The sequence below is a fragment of the Papio anubis genome, chromosome 13, assembly GCF_008728515.1.
Source record: "Papio anubis isolate 15944 chromosome 13, Panubis1.0, whole genome shotgun sequence".
Classification (NCBI taxonomy): Eukaryota; Metazoa; Chordata; class Mammalia; order Primates; family Cercopithecidae; genus Papio; species Papio anubis.
Window position 1 is genome coordinate 64,729,545 of NC_044988.1, and position 24,963 is coordinate 64,754,507.

At 42.0% G+C, this 24,963-nt stretch overlaps 1 protein-coding gene across 8 annotated transcripts in view; it reads left to right on the top strand.

Annotated features, from left to right (window-relative positions):
- The window catches only part of MELK (maternal embryonic leucine zipper kinase), a 126,079-nt gene that overhangs the window by 58,264 nt on the left and 42,852 nt on the right, over positions 1–24,963 (top strand). For all 8 annotated transcript variants that reach the window (XM_031654318.1, XM_031654320.1, XM_031654323.1 and 5 more), the window contains 2 exons: positions 16,334–16,402; positions 19,222–19,320. In XM_031654318.1, the coding sequence (XP_031510178.1) occupies positions 16,334–16,402; positions 19,222–19,320 (168 nt within the window). The remainder of the gene's footprint in view (positions 1–16,333; positions 16,403–19,221; positions 19,321–24,963) is intronic.

Genomic DNA, 24,963 nt, shown 5'->3' on the forward strand with positions numbered 1-24,963 from the left:
TACCCTTTTCCCTGAAATGGTTTTCTCCAGGAGAGATGCTTTGTTCCCTCTCTTCTTTCAGGTCTCTGTTCAAATGTTCTCTAATCAGAAAGACAACCCCTTGTTTATGTGTTCATTTACTCATTTGTTCGACGTCATTTCACCTCAGGGAGGAGTAAAATAGTTACCAAACACCTAATATTTGCCAGGCACTTTTCTAGATGTGTGGGGTATATCTGTGAATAAAACAAATGAAAGATCCCTGTCCTCGTGGAGTTTATCTTCTAGTAGTGGGGATATAGAGAAAGACAATAAGCCTAATAAGTAAATTTTACTAAAAGATGATATGTACTTTGGAAAAGAGAAAAAAATTGAGTAGGATAAAGAGGAATCAGGAGTACAGATGGGGGAGTTGTGGAGGAAAGGTCCAGTAGGTTGCATGATTAAATAAGATAGTCAGGATAAACTTCATGGAGGCGAGGTGTAAGGAGACTTGAAGGATGTGAGAGTGTCAAGTGGATATCTAGGAGAAAAATATTTCCGGCAGAGGGAGCAGCTAGAGCAAAGACTGGGAGGTAGGAACACACCTGGTGTTGTCAAGGGAGGGCGAGAGGGCCAATGCAGCCTGAGTTTAGTAAGTGAGGAGGCCAGTAGGAAAGGAAACCTTGGGAACAGGAGGTCAAGCTGCTTTGGGCTGGGTAGGCTCTCATAAGGACTTTAGCATTTTTTCTATGTGAAGTGGATAGCCATTGGAGGCTTTTGAGGACATGATTTGGTTTAGTTTTATTTTATTTTATTTTATTTTATTTTTATTTATTTATTTTTTTTTTGAGACGGAGTCTCGCTCTGTCGCCCAGGCTGGAGTGCGGTGGCCGGATCTCAGCTCACTGCAAGCTCCGCCTCCCAGGTTCACGCCATTCTCCGGCCTCAGCCTCCCAAGTAGCTGGGACTACAGGCGCCCGCCACCTCGCCCGGCTAGTTTTTTTTTTTGTATTTCTTAATAGAGACGGGGTTTCACCCTGTTAGCCAGGATGGTCTCGATCTCCTGACCTTGTGATCCGCCCGTCTCGGCCTCCCAAAGTGCTGGGATTACAGGCTTGAGCCACCGCGCCCGGCCTTGGTTTAGTTTTTAACAGGATCACACTGGCTGCTGTGTGGAGATGACTGTAGGAAATGAAGAAGAGAACCAGGGCATCTGGTCAGGAGGATATTGTAATGATTCAGATAAGAGATGGTGGCAGTGGAGGTGGTAAAAAGTGGGTAGACAACAGATGTCTTTGTTTGTTTGTTTGTTTTGTTTTTGAGATGGAGGCTCACCCCGTCGCCCAGGCTGGAGGGCAGTGGTGCGATTTTGGCTCACTGCAACCTCCACCTCCTGGGTTCAAGTGATTCTCCTGCCTCAGCCTCCCGAGTAGCTGGGATTATAGGTTCTTGCCACCACGTGTGGCTAATTTTTGTAGTTTTAGTAGAGATGGGGTTTCGCCATGTTGGCCAGGTTGGTCTTGAACTCCTAATCTCAGGTGATTCACCTGCCTCGGCCTCCCAAGGTGCTGGGATTACAGGCGTGAGCTACCGCTTCTGGTCTGGATGTCTTTTTTAAAAAATTATTTTTGTATTAACATAAAGTAAAATTGACCCTTTGTATATACAGGTCTATGAATTCTAACACATGTATAGGTTCATATAACCATCGCCACAGTCAGAATGTAGAACAGTCTGGATGTCTTTTGAAGGCATAGCTAACATGATTTGTGGATGGATTGGATGAGGGGAGTAACCTGAGTAGCTAGAAAGTTGGAAAATTATTAAAGGTATCTAGCATGTGAAACTCTTTTTTTTTTTTTTTCTTTTGAGGCAGAGTCTTACTTTGTCACCCAGGCTGGAGTGCAATGGTGTGATCTTGGCTCACTGCAACCTCTGCCTCCCAGATTCAAGCGATTCTGCTGCCTCAGCCTCCTGAGTAGCTGGGATTACAGGCTCCCACCATCACGCCCAGCTAATTTTTATAGTTTTAGCAGAGACGGGGTTTCACCATGTTGGACAGACTGGTCTCGAACTCCTGACCTTAGGTGATCAGCCTGCCTCGGCGTCCCAAGTGTTGGAATTACAGGCGTGAGCCACCGTGCCTGGCCATAAAACCTGTTTCTTAGAGGCAATCATTGTTACCACGTTTATCAGATTTTTATGTATTTTTTTTTCAGACATTAGTCTGCATATGTAAGGAATTATATATTTATATATTTTCTCTTTCTGTTACCCCCTTCCCAGTTTTTTTTTGTTTTTTTTTTTACACAGATGGTAGCGTACCATAAACACTGTTCTGCACCTTGTTTTCCTCCCTTAGCAGTGTGTCTTGGAAATCATAGCACTTCATACCCAGCTCAGAGCCTCTTCATTCTTTTTATGACTGCATAGAATTGTAGTGTATGCATGTACCATAATTTAACCAGTCCTAGGTTAATGGACGTTTAAGTAATTTCCAAGTAGTAATTTGTACATTGTGAATATAATAAATCTGTAAGAAAATTTCTAGAACAGTTGTTGGGTCAAAGGCATGTGAATTAGTAATTTGATAGATATCGCCAAATTGCTTCCTAGTAAAGTCGTATTGGTTTATGCAACTACCAACAGTAGCATAATAATGCCAGTTTCTCCATATCCCCCACCAATACAGTGTATCACTGTTTTTGATCGTTATGTTTAAGACTTGTTTTTTGCTCTGCATGAATTTTTTTGTTTTTAGTGGAATTCATCAGTCTTTTTCTTTCTTTTTTTTTTTTTTTAGAGACAAGGTCTTGCTCTGTCACCCAGGCTGAAGTACAGTGGTGCAGTTATAGCTCACTGCAGCCTCAGTCTGCTGGGCTCAAGTGATCCTCCCGCCTCAGCCTCCTGAGTAGCTGGAACTACAGGCGTGCTCCACCACACTTGGCTAATATTTTTTGTAGAGATAGGGTCTCAGTATGTTGCTGAGGCTTGTCTCTGGCCTCAAGTGATCCTCCCACCTTGGCCTCCCAAAATGTTGGGATTATAGGCATGAACCACTGTGCCCAGCCTGTCAATTTTTTATTGTCATATTTGGAAGGGCTTTTTGACTTTATTTTTTTAAATGTCCATGTTTTCTTCTAGTGCTTTTATGGTTTCACTTTTTAAAAATGTTTAAATGTTTGATGCATCTAGAATTTGCTTTAGTGTGTTTTCTTGACTTTAAACATCATTAAAAAAAAACAAAACTGTAGAGATTTGCTTTCATATTCTGGATTCTGGATTTTAAAGATCTAATTGTAGACCAGGTGTGGTGGCTCATGCCTGTAATCCCACCACTTTGGGAAGCTGAGGCAGGGACATGGCTTAACGCCAGAAGTTTGAGACCAGCCTGGGCAATGTAGTGAGACTCTGTCTCTACAAAAAATAAAATTAGCTGGGCATGGTGGCATTTGTCTTTAGTCCTAGCTACTTAGAAGACTGAGGTGGGAGGATTGCTTGAGCCTAGGAGTTCAAGGCTGCGGCGAGCTATGATTGCACCATTGCACTCCAGCTCAGGCTACATTCCCCACATCTTAAAAAAAGAAAAAAAAAAAAGAAAGTCAGGCCCAGTGGCTCACGCCTGTAATCCCCACACTTTGGGAAGCCAAGATGGGCAGATCACTTGAGGCCAGGAGTAGCTTGGCCAATATGGTGAAACCCCATCTCTACTAAAAGTACAAGAGTTTGCTGGTCGTGGTGGTGCATGCCTGTAATCCCAGTTACTTTGGAGGCTGAGGCATGAGAATCATTTGAATCCGGGAGGCAGAGGTTGCAGTGAGCTGAGATCGCGCCACTGCACTCCGGCCTGGGTGACAGAGAGAGACTCCTTCTCAAAAAAAAAAAAAGAAAAGAAAATAGAATTGTGATGGCAATATAGCTATATATACTTAAGATTTAAGGTTCATTGTTAACAATAGTGTATATAAGTCCTTATTTAAAATAGTCTTGCTAATTTCAAGTTTTGCAGACAACTTGTTAAATCTAATTAGGTCTTTTTTTAACTTTGTGTTTTGGTTGATATACTAAAAGTCAGCTCCATTACTGTTTGCTTGTATTCATAGTCTTCAGTCTGTGGTTTCTTTGCAAGAGTCTTCAGCCACTTGTCTATTCAATGAGGATTTAGCTTCATTAAACTGTATACTAAGGCCGGGCGCGGTGGCTCAAGCCTGTAATCCCAGCACTTTGGGAGGCCGAGGCGGGTGGATCACGAGGTCAGGAGATCGAGACCATCCTGGCTAACATGGTGAAACCCCGTCTCTACTAAAAATACAAAAAACTAGCCGGGCGTGGTGGCGGGCGCCTGTAGTCCCAGCTACTCGGAGGCTGAGGCAGGAGAATGGCGTGAACCTGGGAGGCGGAGCTTGCAGTGAGCCGAGATTGCCACTGCACTCCAGCCTGGGTGACACAGCGCGAGACTCCGTCTCAAAAAAAAAAAAAAAAAAAAAAAAAAAAAACTGTATACTATAATCTGTAAATCCATTTAACTGTGCTCCTGTAAAGCACAGTGCTTTGCAATACCATTCTTTCTTAAAAGTGTCTCATAATGTAGGTTATATAGGGACTAGTGAGCGTACCAGTGCCGATCCATATACTAAATATTAACAAAGCTCAATTTCTTATTTATTAGGTAGAAAATGAATATAAATAGAAGTCTTAATATATTCTTTCCACACCTCAGTGATCATCTTGCATATCCTCTGTGGTACAGATGCCCCAACTTTGAAGACTGCCAATCAAGAATGAGTAAATGGTTAACTCTACGTTTTTTGTTTGTTTGTTTGTTTTGAGACGGAGTCTTGCTCTGTTGCCCAGGCTGGAGTGCAGTGGCATGATCTCAGCTCACTGCAACCTCCACCTCCCGGTTCAAGCAATTCTCCTGCCTCAGCCTCCCAGCTGGGATTACAGGCGTGTACGACCACACCTGGCTAATTTTTGTATTTTTAGTAGAGACAGTGTTTCACCATGTTGGTCAGGCTGGTCTTGAACTCCTGACTTCAAATGATCCACCTGCCTTAGCCTCCCAAAGTGCTGGGATTACAGGCATGAGCCACTGTGCCTGGCGTAACTACATATTCTTTAGGCAGTCCCTTGATAAGTATAATACCTCTCAGCCAAGTTATTAAGTGTCAGTCAATTAGGGATTATTCTACCTGGAAATTACTTGAAGTTATGGGTATTCTATGATGCTGAATAAGAACAAGAGGGGCCGTGAGTATAACTGGGGCTAGGATTGGCATTCTTCTGTAAATATTGAGCCTTCTAACCATACTTTACTTCTTGGTTATGAGATACTGTGCCATAAAGGATAACTAGAGTCATTTTATCCAGCTAAGATTTTGAATATTCACCTTGACCATAAAAAGTCTTGATAAAGATGTATGTTATGTAAAACAAAATGAAGTGTTATGTGGATTTTTTAAAAAATGGAATGATAAAGTTTTCAGTGAGTTTTGAACCCCCAAAAACTGATGTAGAAAGTGGGGGAGATGCCGACCTGCAGACCAGGTCTAAGTCTTAGGTGTCCAGAAATGCAGTTCTGTGTTTGAGTTGTGCTGAATGAAATCTCTTCCATCTAGAGCATCTGCAACACTCTTTTGGTTGTTTTAATTCTTTCTGCTTCTTTCTCTACTTCCTTGTTTCCCCCCTCCAAATGGATAGAGTTTTCTGAAGTGTGTGTGTTACATATCTTTGTGGCTCTTGCACATGGTTGCTCAGAAAAAATAAAATATTTGCTGGCATGCATATTCTCATTCTATTGTCACAAAAATAATACTTAACATGCATGAGCTTTTGTTACTTACCAGGCTCTGCTCTAAATGAGGTGGTTGCTATTATTGTCTTCCTCTTACAGATAAAGAAACAAAGGGACAGAGACCTTAAATAACTTATTCAGAGTCTTATAGCTAGTGAGTAGCAGAGCTGGGATTTGAACCTTAGCAGTCAAGCTGGGAGCCCACTCTCATAACCACTATGAAATAAATATTGTTTCTCAGCTCTGTAGTTGCTAGTCATCTGAGAATCACAGATGCCTAAAGGAGGAAGGATCCCCATCCCAAGCATCTTTTTGTGCCTATTAATTTGGGAATATTCCCAGACATCCCATCTTTTCTGATTTACTAAGGCTACAAGTTAGTTCTCCTAATTCATTTAGGTATTACTGTGCATCGGCTTTCCCACGCATTTTAGGTGTAACCCCGGAAGGGTACTTAGTGGTCCTTGTTTACTTCATCAGCAGCGTTAGAGCATTGCAGTAATCAATTATTTTCAAGATCCATTCCAGCTCTGAGTAGCCATAAGTTCTTTGACTTCTGTTTCTTCACATTCAGTTCTTCTTGTTTCAGCCTAGCATTCTCTTCTTCTTTTTTTTTTTTTTGAGACGGAATCTCTCTCTGTTGCCCAGGCTGGAGTGCAGTGGTGCGATATCAGCTCACTGCAACCTCCCCCTCCTGGGTTCAAGCGATTCTCCTGCCTCAGCCTCCAGAGTAGCTGGGACTACAGGCACCCGCCACCACACCCAGCTAATTTTTATATTTTTAGTAGAGATGGGGTTTCACTATATTGGCCAGGCTGGTCTCGAACTCCTAACCTTGTGATCCGCCTGCCTCGGCCTCCCAAAGTGCTGGGATTACAGGCATGAGCCACCTCACCCAGCCGCTTTCCTTTTTTTTGAAATTTTGAATCTTGATTCTGCGCTCATGTAATAACAGCTGTCTCTGCCAGCATTGCACCTGCCAGCATTTGCACATTTCTTAAATATCCCTAAACTAAGTTGTTGATTGAAAGACTGAATAGAGGCCGGGCGCAGTGGCTCACGCCTGTGATCCCAGCACTTTGGGAGACTGAGGTGGGCGGATCATGAGATCAGGAGTTTGAGACCAGCCTGGCCAACACGGTGAAACCCCGTCTCTACTAAAAATACAAAAAAAGGCCGGGTGCGGTGGCTCAGGCCTGTAATCCTAGCACTTTTGGGAGGCCGAGATGGGCGGATCATGAGGTCAGGAGATCGAGACCATCCTGGCTAACACGGTGAAACCCCGTCTCTACTAAAAAGTATAAAAAACTAGCCGGGTGAGGTGGCGGGCGCCTGTAGTCCCAGCTACTCGGAAGGCTGAGGCAGGAGAATGGCTTAAACCCGGGAGGCGGAGCTTGCAGTGAGCTGAGATCCAGCCACTGCACTCCAGCCTGGGTGACAGAGCGAGACTCCGTCTCAAAAAAAAAAAAAAAATTAGCTGGGCATAGTGGTGCACGCCTGTAATCCTAGCTACTCAGGAGGCTGAAGCAGGGGAATTGCTTGAACCTGGGAGGCGGAAGTTGCCGTGAATTGAGATCGTGCCTCTGCCTTCCAGTCTGAATGACAGAGTGAGACTCTGTCTCAGAAAAAACAAAACAAAACAAAACAAAAAACTTGAATAGAACAGGACCACTCCCTAAGTGTTCCAAGTATTGGTTTTTAGTTTTATTCTGTTTCAGTTACACTTAACTAAGATTTTGTAGTCTTATCCACAAAGATAAGATAAGTAACTGTTATTTTACTTACCCCCCACACCTAGCTAATTTTTGTTATTGTACTTCTTTTATTAGATGAAGAAACTAAAGCACAGCAAGGTGAAATAGCTTGTGTAAGGTCACACAGCTAGTAAGAGGTAGCTCCTGGATTTGAACCTAGCCAATTTGCTTTCAGAGCCTTTCTTAGGATCCAGGGCCAGAGAGACTGAATACCTTACCTTGTTAATACCTTACTGAAATGGAACTACATTATATTCATGGTGATCCTAATTTATTGACTTAACTCTAACCTTTGCTATATTTTTTACCTGTCTGGACCTTAATCCTCTGTGCTGTTTATTTGTCTTCATTTGTTGTTACTGCAAGTTCACATTCATATGGCAGCCATGAAATTCATACTATTATCAATATATTGTTTCATCAGTAAAAGGTGAATGTACCAACATACAAACTTCAGTGTTTTCTACTTTTATTTATTTGAATGCACTAGTGGATCCTAGATTAATCCTTTGAGGGAGAGAGCTTACCTTAAAATAATACAAAAGTATATCCTAATAGTATATGTGAGATTCAAGTTCTGATATTTTTGAAAAATTAAATATCTTTGCAGTGGAATGAATATGGTAGAAAATGTCTAATTCTTGTTCAGTGGAAATTTGGCCTTCCTAATTAATAGTATTTACTGATACTTGTATATTCTTTGTTTCTCCTACCCTGAATTTCATTTTTTAGTTTTTCATGTATTTGCAAGTTGAAAATTGATTCAAATTAGGACTTTTATGCATTATTGTAGAATTTAATTTCACACATTATAGATTTTGAAATTTATTGTAATCTTGGCTCAGAACTATTGTTCCGAGTCGCAGTGTAATACAGTCTGCTGGTTGAATCTAATTAAGGTGTCGTATCACTTGCATGCAGTATGTATCTTTGCCTAGAATGTTCTAAAATTCCTCACTTGGGAATAACACTTTCCTCAGTTCTTGGTTTGATTGAAAAACCCAGCAATATTTGACGCACCGTATGTAACTCTTGTTTAAAAGGCAGACTTCGTTTATCTTTTGCATTTGTTGACTATTTTAACCAAAATGCTCAACTGCAATTTCCAGCATGATTACTAATGGCTTGAATATTAATCTTATTAATGTCACCTATATTCATTTGTCGTCACTGCATTCAAAGACAAGCACGATTGTACTCCAGCTGTGGTATACAAATATTAGGGAAGTATAAATAACTTAGCAATTGAAAATTGAGTAGCTTGAAAATAAAATTGCTGCCTAACAATTATAATTTATAATTTTAAAGAAAATGAGCAAGTTGTCTCTTTATGAAATTGTATTTTTACAATTACAGAGTTGACTATAGCATTATGATTATGTATTGGAGAGATGGCCTGCCTCTTTTAGAACAGTGTGAAAAGCAAACAATTTCAAGCCACTGGAATTCCCAGGATTATTTTGCTTTGTCCATAGATCTTTTCTCCCCCTCTTCACTTGGATTCTTCCACTGTTATCTGTTTCTTGCTCTTATTTGTAAGGTAATTGTCCCTTAAATAAACAAACACAAATTCTTTAAAGAATAGCAGAAACAAGGGTCCTATCTCTGACCCTTTTTTGCTCTGTAACAGTGTTTCTCAACATTAACACCATTGGCGTTGGAACCACATAATTCGTTGTTGTAGGGGACTGTCATGCATTATAGGATGGTTAGCAGCCTCCATGACCTTTATCCACTAATTGCTAGGGGTAATATCCACGTAGTGACAATTTAGAATGTTTCCGTACACTACCAGATGTCCCCTTGTAGGACAAATCATCCCCAGTGCCCTACAATATTGAACAAGTACTTAATCTCCCTGGCTGAGACTTGGTTTCTCCATTTGTATAATGTGGTTAATAGTCCCTACCTACTATACAGGGTAAAATATATGTACAAGTGTTCTGTGCATTTTAAAGCATGGTGTACAAATAAGAGATTGGGTTAAGCCTGGCAGCAGAGCTCGTTTCTGAACTCTATTTTGGCCAGTATTTCAGCACAGAGAATGAAGTTGAGAATGTCAGGACATGGTAATGAGTCAGAAGCCTTATGACCCACTTGTGAGTGATACTCTACAGAGGTGTTCTGCCCAAATAGGGGAAGTGGATGGGTACATTTCAGGAGGTGATGTGAACAGGGCTTGACTAGACGATGTGTACCTTACCAGACAATCCTGAGATTCTGAGATAGCTGCAGTGGGGCCGTGCTCCATTGGGAAGGCCTATGACATTCCTCAGAATGCCTTTAGCCTTTCTTGCTGCACCGAGTATTTAACACTTTTGGATACATGGCTTTTGGCCAATGTGCCCATCTCTGGCCCTCAGAAAAGGAATACTACTTTTTTGAGTATTCCTATCTCCTCCTATTTATTTCAGATTCAACACATATTTATTGTTTCTTATGTGCAAGGCAGTATGCCAAGTGCTTTCACATACATTGTCTTGGTTTATAATCCTGTAAGTGGCATTAGTTGTATTACAGATAGTAATAATGGTAGTAATAGTATCATCAGCAGCAGTCAAAGCTAACATTTATCAAGTTCTTACTGTGTTCATGGCACTGTGCTAAGTGCTTTATGTATACTAAATCATTGAATCCTAGCAAAAATTCTATGCAGTAGGTATTGTTGTTATACTTCTTTTTTTTTTTTGAGATGGAGTCTCACTCTCTTGCCCAGGCTGGAGTGCAGTGGCGCGATCTCGGCTCACTGTAACCTCCGCCTCCCGAGTTCAAGTGATTCTTCTGCCTTAGCCTCCCAAGTAGCTGGGACTACAGGCATGCACCACCACACCCAGCTAATTTTTGTTGTTATACTTTTTTTTTTTAGATGAAGAAACTAAAGCACGGCAAGGTTAAATAGCTTATATAAGGTCACATAGCTAGTAAGAGGTAGATCCTGGATTTGAACCTAGGCATTTGTCTTCAGAGCCTTTCTTAGGAAATGGGGCCAGAGAGACGGAATACTCTTACAAGCCCATGGAGCCAGTAAGAGGTGGAACTGGGATTCAAATATAATATATGACTCCAATCCATTGCTGTTCCAATGTGCCAAACACCACACTTCTCATTCACTTGTTTTTTTCTGCTGCTTTCTGGATAGGATTGCTTCCATGGTGCCAGCTTATAGCTGGGGAATCTATTAAAAGATACTTTAAGAATTCAAAATAGGTTGATTAAAAGGGGTGATAAAAAGGCAAAGAGGAATTTGGAATCAGTGTGGTAGATCTCTCTTTAGTACTTTGGTCTGAGTATTTTTACATTTGGTTTCTGTGGAGTACTCCTTTTAGTTAAGAGTACTTTTCAGAATTTAAAGGCATAATGTCTCTTATTACGATAGCTTCAGAATTTAAAGGCATAATGTCTTTTGATTATGATAGATCTGGTTATGGGTCTGTTATTTGTGTGTTGGAGCAGACCAGAAAGGGCTGAAACCTGGAATCAGACTTGTCCTTGAGATGGGCAGATGTTGGTGTCGGGGAGGTGATGTGAAGCAGCTAAACCCTCATAGATAGTGTATGAGCTTCCTAGGGTTGTTGTAACAAAGTACTGGAGAGTGATGGGTTAAAACAACAGAAATGGATTCTTGCGCAGTTGGAGGGATACTGTTCAACCCAGTACAGTTAGTGTCCAGAGAGTAAGCAGCAAACAGCTTTGCAAACAGCAGAGGGGAGACCACCCAGAGTACAGGGAGTGAAGCTGGCAGAGGACACTCTAGGAGCAGGCTGTGATCAGAGACTCAGACAGCTCATGGCCATTTGATCAGCACATAGGAAGCTCTTTGTTCCAAGCTGATCTCCACTCTCTATGGGACCCTGGCAAGAGCAAGCTGAAATATTTGAGGCCGGGCAAATAAGCAGCTTGCCAATAAAGAGAACAAGGCAAGTCCTCAGGATTGGGATCACGAAAAGCCTGGGTCTCAGGAATAAAGTAAAGCTCAGATATGAAAGTGGGGCCAAGTAGGTCAGGGCTAGTCATGCAGCAACTGTGACTCACTACTGCTGACTCCCAGAGAGCTGGCTAGAGCATCTAAAACCCCTCCTTCCCAGGGATAGGCATGGAGCCCAGGCAGCAGTGAGCCTTCAGGTTGGGGTCTAGTTGGCTGTAGATGAAGCATGGTGGGGAGAAATGAATTCAAGGCTTCATTGCTGTAGTTCAAAAACAAACTTTGAGCAGGGCACAGTGGCTCATGCCTGTAATCTCAGCACTTTGGGAGGCTGAGGCGGGTGGATCACCTGAGGTCAGCAGTTTGAGACCAGCCTGGCCAACATGGTGAGACCCTGTCTCTACTTAAAATGCAAAAATTAGCCAGGCATGATGGTGCACACCTGTAATCCTAGCTACTCAGTAGGCTGAGGCAGAAGAATGGCTTGAACCCGGAAGGCAGAAGTTGCAGTGAGCGAAGATTGTACCATGAGACTCCATCTCAAAAAAAAAGAAATTATGAAGAATAACATTCATCACAGAATTGTTTATGATATAATTAGGAACTGGTCTATGACAAACTCCAGAGGGTCTCCAAAATGAATGAAAGACAAAATGCACTGAATAAGGATTCTAGGTTAGAAATGTAAGTGCAAGTGTGGCAGGCCAGGTCTCACTAATGCAGGCCTCTATTACAACTGTCTCAGCACTGACTGAGCAGCTAGGTTATACATTAAAAGCTGATTGAGCCAGTGCCCTTATACCAAGGCTGGAGTATAACAAAGAGCCCACCAAGAGTTTTGCCTACGCTTTTCCAGGGCCTTGAAGCATAGCAAGATAACTAAGGAATTCTTATCAGGACCCTTTTAGGATTAAACAAATTATATTGGGGGTCTGAAGAAATTCCCCAGGCCTGCACAAAAAATTTCATTGGAGTCTAAAGGAACTCCCCAAACCTTTATGATTTAGCAGGATACAAGATAAGGGTAATCACCCCAGCACCTAGACCCATTTAGATTAAGTAAACTTATTGAGGCTCCAGAAGGTCTTCGGGACTCAGACCTTAGTTATAGCTTAAAATAAGTTAATCACTTATGTTTTTAGATAAATACACACTTACATGTAGACATATAGCTTAGAAGATATATAAGCTCTGGAAAACTTGGTAATTTTGAGTTGGTCTGGCGATTATTTCCAGGCCTTTTCCCTGTGGCTGGTTACAGAGATAAAAATTCTTCCTCCGCAGTTCATCTACATCTTGTTATTGGGCCACAAGAAATAGCAGCCCAAGAGGCTGGGCGAGGTGGCTTACGGCTGTAATCCCAGCATTTTGGGAGGCTGAGGTGGGCGGATCACCTGAGGTCAGGAGTTTGAGACCAGCCTGACCAACATGGCAAAACCCCATCTCTACTAAAAATACAAAAAATTAACCAGGTGTGGTGGCAGGCACCTGTAATCCCAGCTACTCTGGAGGCTGAGGCAGGAGAATTGCTTGAACCCAGGAGGCGAAGGCTGATCACGCCATTGCACTCCAGCCTGGGCAACAAGAGTGAAACTCCATCTCCAGAAAAAAAAAACAAAAAACAAAAGAAAAGAAGTAGCAGCCCAACCCTCAGTTTAGTCTGGGAACACAAGGGAGACAAGGACAATCACAAGCACGCGCGCGCACACACACACACGCCAACTGTAAATGAATGCGGCTAGAAGGATGGAGGCAGGTAGGTGAGGAAGCCATTGACTTGTACTGGCATTGGGGTTCTCTGTTCTTATGAACTGTGTAGGATATAATTCTTACAGAATCAGTCCACCTTAAAGATGAAGGAGAAAATAGACAGGTATGGATCACTCAGAGTCCTAAGATGTTAAGGCAGGCTGGCTTTTGATTATGTTAAAGAAATAATCAAAGTCCCAGAGAAGCATTGTCAAACAATGAATCTAAAAAGAAAGGGTCAAAAATCAACCTCTCTGATGAGAATAGACACACTGACCTATGAGTGTTTCCTAGGAAGAACAGTAGCTTTCATTTTACAAATGCCTTTTAATATTATTACATTTTTATTCCCTTTATCTAAAGCACTCAATATTACCCAGAGAGCCCTTTTTTTTTTTTTTTTGAGACAAGAGTTGCACTCTTGTTGCCCAGGCTGGAGTGCAATGGCGTGATCTCGGCTCACTGCAACCTCCGCCTCCCAGCTTCAAGCAATTCTCCTATCTCAGCCTCCTGAGTAGCTAGGAATTATAGGTGCCTGCCCTACACCTGGCTAATTTTGTATTTTTAGTAGAGACGGGGTTTCTCCATGTTGGTCAGGCTGGTCTCAAACTCCTGACCTCAGGTGATCCACCCGCCTTGGCCTCCCAAAGTGTTGGGATTACAGGCGTGAGCCACAGCGCCCAGCCTGAGAGCTCATTCTTATTTATACCTTGCCAGGGCACCTTAGCACTTGCCAGAGACAGAAACTAACAAAGTTTTTTTGTTTGTTTTGTTTTTGAGATGGAGTTTCACTCTTGTTGCCCAGGCTGGAATGCAATGGTGCAATCTCTGCTCACTGCAACCTCCACCTCCTGGGTTCAAGTGATTCTTCTGCCTCAGCCTCCCAAATAGGTGGGATTACAGACATGGGCCACCATGCCTGGCTAATTTTTTGTGTTTAGTAGAGACAAGGTTTCACCATGTTGGTTGGGCTTGTCTCAAACTCCTGACCTTGGCTTTCCAAAGTGCTGGCATTACAGACATGAGCCACTGTGCCTGGCTCAGAGTTTGTTTTTGAATTATAGCAATGAAACTTTGAATTTATTTTTCCCTACCAAGCCTCATGTACGGCCAACTGGACCCCAACCTGAAGGCTCACTGCTGCCTGGGCTCCATGCCTATCCCTGGGAAGTGGGGGTTTTAGATGCTCTAGCCGACTCTCTGGAAGTCAGCAGTAGTCTGACAGTTGCCTGTGACCTTTGGAAAAGGCTTTTTCTCAATTTGTTGTTAACTTTGTTAATGATTTTTTTTTTTTTTTTGAGATGGAGTCTTGCTCTATTGGCAGGCTGGAGTGCAGTGGTATGATCTCGGCTCGCTGCAATCTCCACCTCCCGGATTCAAGCAATTCTCCTGCCTCAGCCTCCCGAGTAGCTGGGACTACAGGTGTGTGCCACGATGCCCGGCTAATTTTTGTATTTTTAGTAGAGACAGGATTTCACCATATTGACCAGGATGGTCTTGATCTCTTGACCACCTCTTGATCCACCCACCTCGGCCTCCCAAAGTGCTGGGATTACAGGCATGAGCCACCATGCCCGACCAATGATGTTTTGTTATACAGAAATATCAAATGTTAATTTTGTCATATATTATTCTTTATAGTGGTTGGCTTTGCTGTCATGTCTAGAAAGATTATAAAAATAATCACTCATGCTTTCTTTAAGTACTCTTATGGTTTTGTTTTGTATTTCCCTTTTTTTTTTGAGACAGAGTCTTGTTCTGTCGCCCAGGCTAGAGTGCTGCAGTGGCGCAATCTCAGCTCACTGCAACCTCTGCCTCCTGGGTTCGAGCAATTCTCTTGCCTTAGCCTCCCGAGTAGGTGGGACTACAGGTGCCTGCCACCACGCCCAGCTAATTTTTGTATTTTTAGTAAAGACCAGGTTTCCCTTTGTTAGCCAGGATGGTCTGGAACTCCTGACCTCGTGATCCACCTGCCTTAGCCTCCCAAAGTGCTGGGATTATAGTTGTGAGCCACCGTGCCCAGCCTGGTTTTGTATTTTCATTTAATCTGGGTGGAATTAATTTTGGTATGTTCTGTGAGTTACAGTTCAATCAATTTTTCTCAAATAACCTGTTTTCTTAGCATCATTAAACAATGTGATTTCTGCTGTGAGAAACTGTAGTATTGCTTCCTCTGAATTGGGAAAGAGGATGTGTGTGGCAGGTTTATAAGAGATATTCTATCATGTGTTAGTGTTTAGCCAAGTCCCTGATCTTATCTTTGATGACTTGCTGGCCATAATTTCTGAGTATACTAGGTTGTATACATTTGCCTTCTTAGTCTCTTTTAGTCCTAAAAGAGGTATTTAACTTAGAAAGTGGCTTTCACTAGTTTTCCTCAAAGATTGTAAATTCTGTTTTGTGGATGACCTGTTTTTAACCATAGCCTATGTACTGTCACCAAATATGCTTTTCTGCTGTTTCATTTTGTCAACTGATAATTGCTCTGAGATTATAGACTAATACTTGTTTTAGCAGTACAAAAATGGACTACAGTGTTTACTTGCTGTCCCTTTAATACTACAGATTCCAAAGCCGTATTACATTTATGTTTTCTGCGGTTACGTTCTTTGTGCTCTAGCCCTTCTCTGATATGTGGGTAATTTAGAGGCAATGATAGTATTTAATATGCTCGATTTTGTTCTTTGATTTTTTTATTTTATTTTATTTTATTTTTGAGATGGAGTCTCGCTCTGTCACCCAGGTTGGAGTGCAGAGGCGCGATCTTGGCTCACTGCATCCTCCGCCTCCCGGGTTCGAGTGATTCTCCTGCCTCAGCCTCCTGAGTAGCTGGGATTACAGGCGCTTGCCACCACAATTGGCTAATTTTTGTATTTTTAGTGGAGACGGGGTTTCACCACGTTGGCCAGGCTGGTCTTGAACTCCTAACTTCAGGTGATCTGCCTGCCTTGACCTCCCAAAGTGCTGGGATTGCAGGTGTGAGCCACCACTCCCAGCCAAGAAATTGATTTTTTTTAGTTAATAATGTTTACCAAGTATTGTAGTTGGGAGAAGTCTTCAAGCTTAAAAGTAAACCTCCAGCATGTTATTACCTAAGGAATTTGTGTCAAGGCTGATTGAACCTGAACCTCTTAAATGTTTTGTTTTTTGTAGAGAGGAAAATATGATGTTCCCAAGTGGCTCTCTCCCAGTAGCATTCTGCTTCTTCAACAAATGCTGCAGGTAAACTTTATTTTTAAATAATAGAAGTCTATTGTAATTGTTTGGTTCAACTTTTAAGATATCTGTGGTGCTACATCATTTCCTATTAGCTTGAAAAAAATCCCACTCATATCTACCTTGAAAATATCCTCTATTAGATCCTTTCTTAATTATGTTGTAAACCTAATTTGTTTTAGACACCTACCATATGTCGTAGCTGGTGTGGTTTTTCTAACTTTTTTTTGAGCACTGTCTGTTTTCTCTAACTAGCTCTTGTTCCACTCTCTTTTAATCCCAAAGTATTAATTGATTGATTGACTGATTGATGGAGATAGAGTGTCACTCCTTAGAAGACCCCCAGGCTGGAGTGCAGTGGCACGATCTTGGCTCACTGCAACCTTTGCCTTCTGGGTTCAAGCTATTCTTCTGCTTCTGCCTTCCAAGTAGGTGGGATTACAGGCGTGAAGCACCTTGCCTAGCTAATCTTTGTATTTTTAGTAGAGACGGAGTTTTGCCATGTTGGCCAGGCTGGTCTCGAACTCCTGACCTCAAGGTATCTGCCTGCCTCAGCCTGCCAAAATGCTGGGATTACAGGCATGAGCCACCATACCTGGCCCCAACTGTTTTTTTTGTTTTTTGTCTTTTTGAGACGGAGTCTCCCTCTGTTGCCCAGGCTGGAGTGCAGTGGCGTGATTTTGGCTCACTGCAAACTTTGCCTCCCAGGTTCAAGTAATTTTCCTGCCTCAGTCTCCTGAGTAGCTAGTACTACAGGCGTGTGCCACCATGCCTGGCTAGTTTTTGTATTTTTAGTAGAGACAGGTTTCTCCACGTTAGCCAGGCTGGTCTCGAACTCCTGACCTCACATATTCTGCCTGCCTCGGACTCTCAAAATTCAAAGTGCTGGGATTACAGGCATGAGCCACTGGCTTTTTGTTGTTGTTGTTGTTTGTTTGTTTTTGATACAGAGTTTTGCTTTGTTGCTCAGGCTGGAGTGCAATGGTGCGATCTCAGCTCACTGCAACCTCCGCTTCCTGGGTTCCCAGGTTCAAGCGGTTCTTGTACCTCAGCCTCCCAAGTAGCTGGGATTACAGGTGTGTGCCACCATGCCTGGCCAGTTTTTGTACTTTTAGTAGAGATGGGGTTTCACCATGTTGTCCAGGCTGGTCTTGAACTCCTGACCTCAGGTGATCCACCCGCCTTGGCCTCCCAAAGTACTGGGATTACAGGTGTGAGCCACCATGCCCAGCCTGGCCTCTTTAAAAAAAAAAAAAAAAAAAAATTTATAGACAGGGTTTTACTCTGTCACCCAGGCTGGAGTCCAGTGGTATGATCTTGGCTCACTACAGCCTCGACCCCCAGGTTCAAGTGATCCTTCTACTTCAGCCTCCCGAGCAGCTGAGACCACTGGTACACACCATCACACCTGACTAATTTTTTGTGTTCTTTCTTTAGTTTTCTTTTTTTTTGGTTGTTTTTAAATTTTATTTATCATTTCATTCCTTATAATTACTTTCAGCAAACCATATATTTTTTGTAGAGATGGGGTTTCGCTCTGTTGCCCAGGCTGGTTTTTAACTCCTGAGCTCAAGCGATCTGCCTGCCTCGATCTCCGAAAGTGCTGGGATTACAGGTATGAGCCATGGCGTCCCGCCTGTTCCCAACTCTTGCACATTAAGTATGTTAGTAGATAATATATGCTTGAATATTAATTAATGTTTATTTAATTAATTAAAGATAATAAATGCTTGAATGAGTTGACGTGCTATTGAATGGGCCCTGTTACCTAGTGCAGTGGTTCTCAAACTTCAGCAGATATCAGAATTACCCCAGGCTTGTTAAAATACAGATTGCTGAACTCCAGCCCCAGAGTGTGTAATTCAATAGATTTGGGGCAGGACTGAAATTTTGCATTTCTAACAAGCTCCCAGAAGATGCTGATGCTGCAGGTCTTGGGGCCACACTTTGAGAACCACAGTTTTAGTGGAATGAGCCTCTGAGGGTGAAAGATAGGAGTGCTGAAGCCTAGGTAAGCACTCTACCAGTTAATCAATGTATCACCTAGTCTGATCTATAAAATGGGGGTTCTGAGCCTGGCCTCACTGCTATGTAGTAGTATGAGGACAAAGTGAGATTGATAGGAAACACTTTGAAAATCTGAGTATCTTATTAGTGCAATTTTTTTTTCATTATGTATTCAGAATATCTTCTGTTTTTTCCATCTATTAAGTCATCTCCATCTTTTATTCAAAATTTACCTCAGACTCACTCACCTTGATTAAGTAGGGCCAGACCACCAAATCTCCGTAATGAGATTGAAAATGCCTTACTCTTTCTTCTAGACTCCAAAAAAACCTTAAATCTTTGTTGATTAATTTTTCTCTCCTTACATTTGAAAATTACAAATGGAAAGGTGTGCTTTTCAACTTGTTCTGTGTGATTGTAAGCTCATTGGAGGTAGAGATTGCCTATTTAGTATGAATGCCCTGCATTGTGGCTGCTTGAATGTTAAATTGGTGAATATTTCCCGTGAATAGGTTTTCCAGCAAAAGACTATTACATCATACAATAGATTGACTGAACTTCATGAATAATGTCCATACCAATGAAGTTCATGTTTGTTAAACATTTATCTTCTAAGCCTGTGTTGTTTGCTATAGTTTTCTTGCCTCTGTTGCCTTTTTAAAAGAATTTATTCCAAGGCCATTTTAAGGACTTTGACAGCATTTTTGTGATGATAAAGTTTACATCTGTTCTGATGCATTTTTAGTTCTCAGGAGGAAAGGTGTTCTATGTTCTGTATTTGAAATGTTAATCTCTAACTACTTTTTAATGGCCACTAGGTGGACCCAAAGAAACGGATTTCTATGAAAAATCTATTGAACCATCCCTGGATCATGCAAGATTACAACTATCCTGTTGAGTGGCAAAGCAAGAATCCTGTAAGTAAAATGAAATCCAGTAGAATTTTTTTTTTTTCTTTTAACTTTGTGTGGTCTTTGGGTGAATTCAGAACCTACAATGATGTGGTCTAAATATACAAGAAAATATATTTTGTAGACTTACTAATCAGATTGGTGTTTGGGAGACTTGACACCTAATAGACAGTGGTTCCTTGACCCCATCTGCAAATGAGAATTACCTGGGACTCCTGTGAAAATACCTACCCCCATCCCAGAACACTTAATGGGAATTTTTTGAGATCGAGTTCACTCTGTCACGCCAGGCTGGAGTGCAGTGGCCGGATTCCCTCAGTTCACTGCAAAGCTCCTCAGCCCCGGGTTCACGCATTCTCCTGCCTCAGCCTCCCGAGTAGCTGGGACTACAGGCACCTGCCACCTCGCCCGGCTAGTTTTTTGTATTTTTTAGTAGAGACGGGGTTTCACTGTGTTAGCCAGGATGGTCTCGATCTCCTGACCTCGTGATCCGCCCATCTCGGCCTCCCAAAGTGCTGGGATTACAGGCTTGAGCCACCGCGCCCGGCCTTAATGGGAATTTTTAAAAGCTCCCTGGTGTTTCTCATGTGCAGTCAGTCACGGTGCTCTGGGAATCTTGGGCAAGTTACTTAACTTTGCAGAGCCTATTTATTCATCTGTAAAAAGTAGGTTAAACCACTTCTACTTCCCAGAGAAGTTATGAGGGTACAGTACTCAAACTTTTTAGTTTGAGGACCCCTTTATACTCTTAATATTTATTTATTCGTTAAAAAATAACATAACTATTACATATTAACACAAATATTTTTATGAAGAATAACCATTTACAAAATACATTTAGCAAAAAGAATGACATTGTTTTACAACTTTGCAAATTTCTTTAAAGTCTAGCTTAATAGAAGACACCTGTATACTCACGTGCTTCTGTGTTCAGTCTGTTTTGATAGGTTTTGATTGAAGCCAAGGAATAAAATGCAGCCTCACACAGATATGTAGTAGGAAAAGGAAGAAAAATTTTAATAGCCTTTCAGACAGTTTCTAATATCCCATTAAAACTTGAAAAGTGGTAGTTTCTTAAAGGGTAATTGCATGTGGAATCTGAAGCCATATCAATGACATTTTGTACTCCATAAAATCCATTGTTCTGTCCATTGGATCTTTTCCCCACATAACGTGATGCATTGGTTATTTGGAAAACACTGGTTCGCTGAGTTATGCAAATCTTCCAAACGTTAACAGATTTCATTATACAACATTAAATCACATTCCTTAAAATCACTACTGATCTCAGTAGAAAAGTCTTTTAACTATTGGAAAGCACTGAAGATCATGGTGGCAAATAAAAGTTTTCTAAATTCTAATTTTTGCTTAAAAGTTCAAATTCTGTCATTGACAACAAATGTGTCATTTTCCTTGAACTGACAAGTTCCCTTGGTTCATTTTTGAGAAAATGTCTGCTAAACATTTAAGTCTAAATAACGATAGTTGGTCAGTGTTCTTTCTCGTCAAAATGGTTTTCTTTGAAAAAAACGGCTAATTAGGCCAGGCATGGTAGCTTGCGCCTGTAATCCCAGCACTTTGGGAGGCTGAGGCAGGCATATTACTTTAGGTCAGGAGTTCCAAACCAGCCTGGCCAACATGGTAAAACCCTGTCTTTACTGAAAATGCAAAAAATTAGTTGGCATGGTAGTGCCTATAATCATGCCTATAATCCCAGGTTCTCGGGAGGCTGAGGCAAAAGAATTGCTTGAACCCAGGAGGTAGAGGTTGCAGTGAGCTGAGAGCGCCACCACACTCCAGCCTTGGGTGACAGAGTGAGACTCTGTTTCAAAAAGAAAAGAAAAGAGGCTGGGTGCGGTGGCTCACATCTGTAATCCCAGCACTTTGGGATCCCAGGCAGGCAGATCACGAGGTCAGGAGTTCAAGACCAACCTAACCAATATGATGAAACTCTGTCTCTACTAAAAATACAAAAATTAGCTGGGTGTGGTGGCACACACCTGTAATCCCAGCTGCTCAGGAAGCTGAGGCAGGAGAATGGCTTGAACCCCAGAGGAGAGTGAGACTCCATCTCAAAAAGAGAAAGAAAAAAATGACGAATTGAGCTCATAATTCAGTCACACAGGTGCTTTTCCTCAAGACAACTATCATACTTTGGTATGTAGAAGTACATCATGCTACTACCTGTTTAGTCACACAGAATATTAAAAACATGTACTCAAAGTAAAAATGTAACAAAATTAATATCTTTTACTGGTTTATCAAGGAAATTCTTAATTGAAACTGCCTTCTTTTCAAACTATGGGTATATGACAAAGAATACAATATTTTAGTACAGTTTGGTGCCACTGCATTGATTAATACTAAGGTGCCAGCAATTTTATTTATTTAATTTTAATTTTTTATTTTTTTGAGAGGGATTCTCGCTATTATCATCCAGACTGGAGTGCAATGGCACGATCTTGACTGATTGCAACCTCCACCTCCCAGTTTCAAGCAATTCTCCTGCCTCAGCCACCCGAGTAGTTGGGATTACAGCCACCTGATACAACGTTTGGCTAATTTTTGCATTTTTAGTAGAGACGGGATTTCACCATGTTGGCCAGGCTGGTCTCGAACTCCTGACCTTGGTTGATCCGCCTGCCTCAGCCTCCCAAAATGCTGAGATTACAGGCATAAGCCACTGCACCCAGCTGCCAGCAATTTTACTTATCACTGCTTTCATACCATCCATACAAATGTCAACACTTTGAAAAATGAAAGATAATATTATAAAAATAGTTTGACCTTGGAGACTCTCAGGCATCTGCAGACCGTGCTTTGAGAACTGGTCTAACATGCATATATGTAAAACACATAAACAACACCAAATGTTATTTAAGTTTAAACAGTTTTAAAAATATTTCTACATTGTTTTTAAAAAATGCTTTTTTTTTTTTTTTTGAGACAGAATCTTGCTCTGATGCCCAGGGTGGAGTGCAGTGGCGCAATCTCGGCTCACCACAACCTCTGCCTTCTGGGTTCAAGTGATTCTCTTGCCTCAGCCTCCCGAGGAGTTGGGACTACAGGCATGCGCTACCATGTCCGGCTAATTTGTATATTTTTAGTAGAGATGGGGTTTTTCTGTGTTGGCCAGGCTGGTCTCGAACTCCTGACCTGCCTGCCTCGGCCTCTCAAAGTGCTGGGATTACAGGTGTGAACCACTGCACTGGGCCTTAAAAATGGTTTTTTTCAAACAAACGGCCACTTGGTAAAAATGCGGATATTACTATAGGACATGGATATTTTGTGTATTAGTTACTGCTGCATTAAGAACTACCCTGAAATTTAGTGGTTTAAAACAATAATTTGGCTGGGTGTGGTGGCTCACACCTATAATCCTAGCACTTTGGGAGGCCAAGGCGGGTGGATCACCTGAGGTCGGGAGTTTGAGACCAGCCTGACCAAGATGGAGAAACCCTGTTTCTACTAAAAATACAAAATCAGCCTGGCATGGTGGTGCATGCCTGTAATCCCAACTACTCGGGAGGCTGAGGCAGGAGAATCACTTGAACCCGGGAAGCAGAGGTTGCAGTGAACCAAGATCGCGCCATTGCAGTCCAGCCTGGGCAACAAGAGCGAAACTCTTCCTCAAAAAATAAATAATAATAAAAAATAATAATAATTTACAATTCTGTGGACCAGACATTTGGACTGGGTTCAGCTGGGCCGTTCTTACGTATGCCTTGCCTGGGGTCGTGGCTACAGTTGTCTTGTAACTGGGCTGAATGGTCCAAGCCTCGCTAGAAAGACTGGCTGTTTCCTGGGCCACATGTGTCCATCAGGCTAACCTGGACTTTTTTATATAGCAACTGGATTTCCTTTTCTTTTCTTTTCTTTTTTTTTTTTTGAGACCAAGTCTCACTCTGTCACCCAGGCTGGAGGGCAGTGGCGCAATCTCTGCTCACTGCAAGCTCCGCCTCCCAGGTTCAAGCCATTCTCCTGCCTCAGCCTCCCGAGTAGCTGGCACTACAGGCGCCCGCCACCATGCCTGGCTAATTTTTTTTTTTTTTTTTAGTAGAGACGGGGTTTCACTGTGTTAGTCAGGATGGTCTCGATCTCCTGACCTCATTATCCGCCTGCCTCAGCCTCCCAAAGTGCTGGGATTACAGGCGTGAGCCACCGCGCCCGGCCAGCAACTGCATTTCGGAAGAAGAAAGAGGATAAGCCCTAGTATTGTAGCATTTTTCAAGCCTCTGCTTGCATTGTACTAACTAGTGTCCCACTGGCCAAAGCAAGCCATGTGGCAAAGCCCAGAGCCACTATGGAAGCTGTATCTTTCAAGGTTGTACAGTTCTTATTCTCTATTTATAGATAAGGGAACAGAAAAATGAAAAACAACTATTTATGAAATAAATTTAGTGAGAAGAATGGCATTGCTTTACATCTTTGCTGATTTCTTTGAAGTCTTATTAGAAGACACTCGTGCTTCTGCATTCAGCCTGTTTTGATAACGTCGTTTTGATTGAAACAAATGAAGAAAATACAGCCTCACACAGATATGTAATTAGAAAAAAGAGAAGTATTTTAATAGTGTTTCCAGATAATTGGGGATATTCTCTGATATCTCACCAAAACTTTTTCAGTGGACTAGGACATGTGCATGAATCAACAGAATAGCTTAGAGGTGTGTCTCAGATAGGCCAAAGCGTAGAATTGGTAGATCTGTGGGGTATTTGCTTTCTGGAATAATCACACCAATGTAAATATCCTTCCCAGTAGCCAGCTCATCTTGGAAAGAAAGACTATACTTGTTCCAGGCCCCTTCCCACTATTCTGCCCACTATTAATGGGCCATGTGGCCTGAGCTGAAATCACTCCTGATTCTCCTATGATTGTTAACTCCTAAAACTTCTCTTATCCAAATTTCCCCTGGCCCTACGTGACATCTTTAATATCTATTGAGCAAATACAACATAATTCTAACAGCAACCATACCAAGATCCTAAGAATAGTAGAATGTGCAAGCATCTGAGCAGTGTAGCAGCAGAACCAGGGAAGCTATGATGTGCCCCTTGTGAGGTGGAGAGAGTGGGTGGTGCAAATGCCTGTGTTCAGCCATTGGGGGTCATCATTTCTCCATGTGTGGAGGGCTTTGCACATCTTCTCAGCCATGATCCTAATAGGATAGAATACATTACTGTTTGTGTTAGATGCCAAAATGAAGAAAGTCTCTACTTTCTATAGCCCCAATATTTTTTTTATTTGGGACACAGTATAAAGTAAAATATATAAAGTTTTGAGTGTTCCAAAAGAGTCTACCGTTTCCCCTACATGGTTTTTTTTTTTTTTTTTTTGAAAATAGAGTTTCGTTCTTGTTGCCCAGTGACGTGATCTCAGCTCACCGCAACCTCCGCCTCCTGGGTTCAAGCGATTCTCCTGCCTTAGCCTTCCGAGTAGCTGGGATTACAGGCATGCACCACCATGCCCAGCTAATTTTGTATTTTTAGTAGAGACGGGGTGTATCCATGTTGGTCAGGCTGGTCTTTAACTCCTGACCTTAGGTGATCCGCCGATCTCGGCCTCCCAAAGTTCTGGGGTTACAGATGTGAGCCACCACGCCTGGCCTCCCTTACATCTTAATATAATAATTGCTACTATTTATTGAGC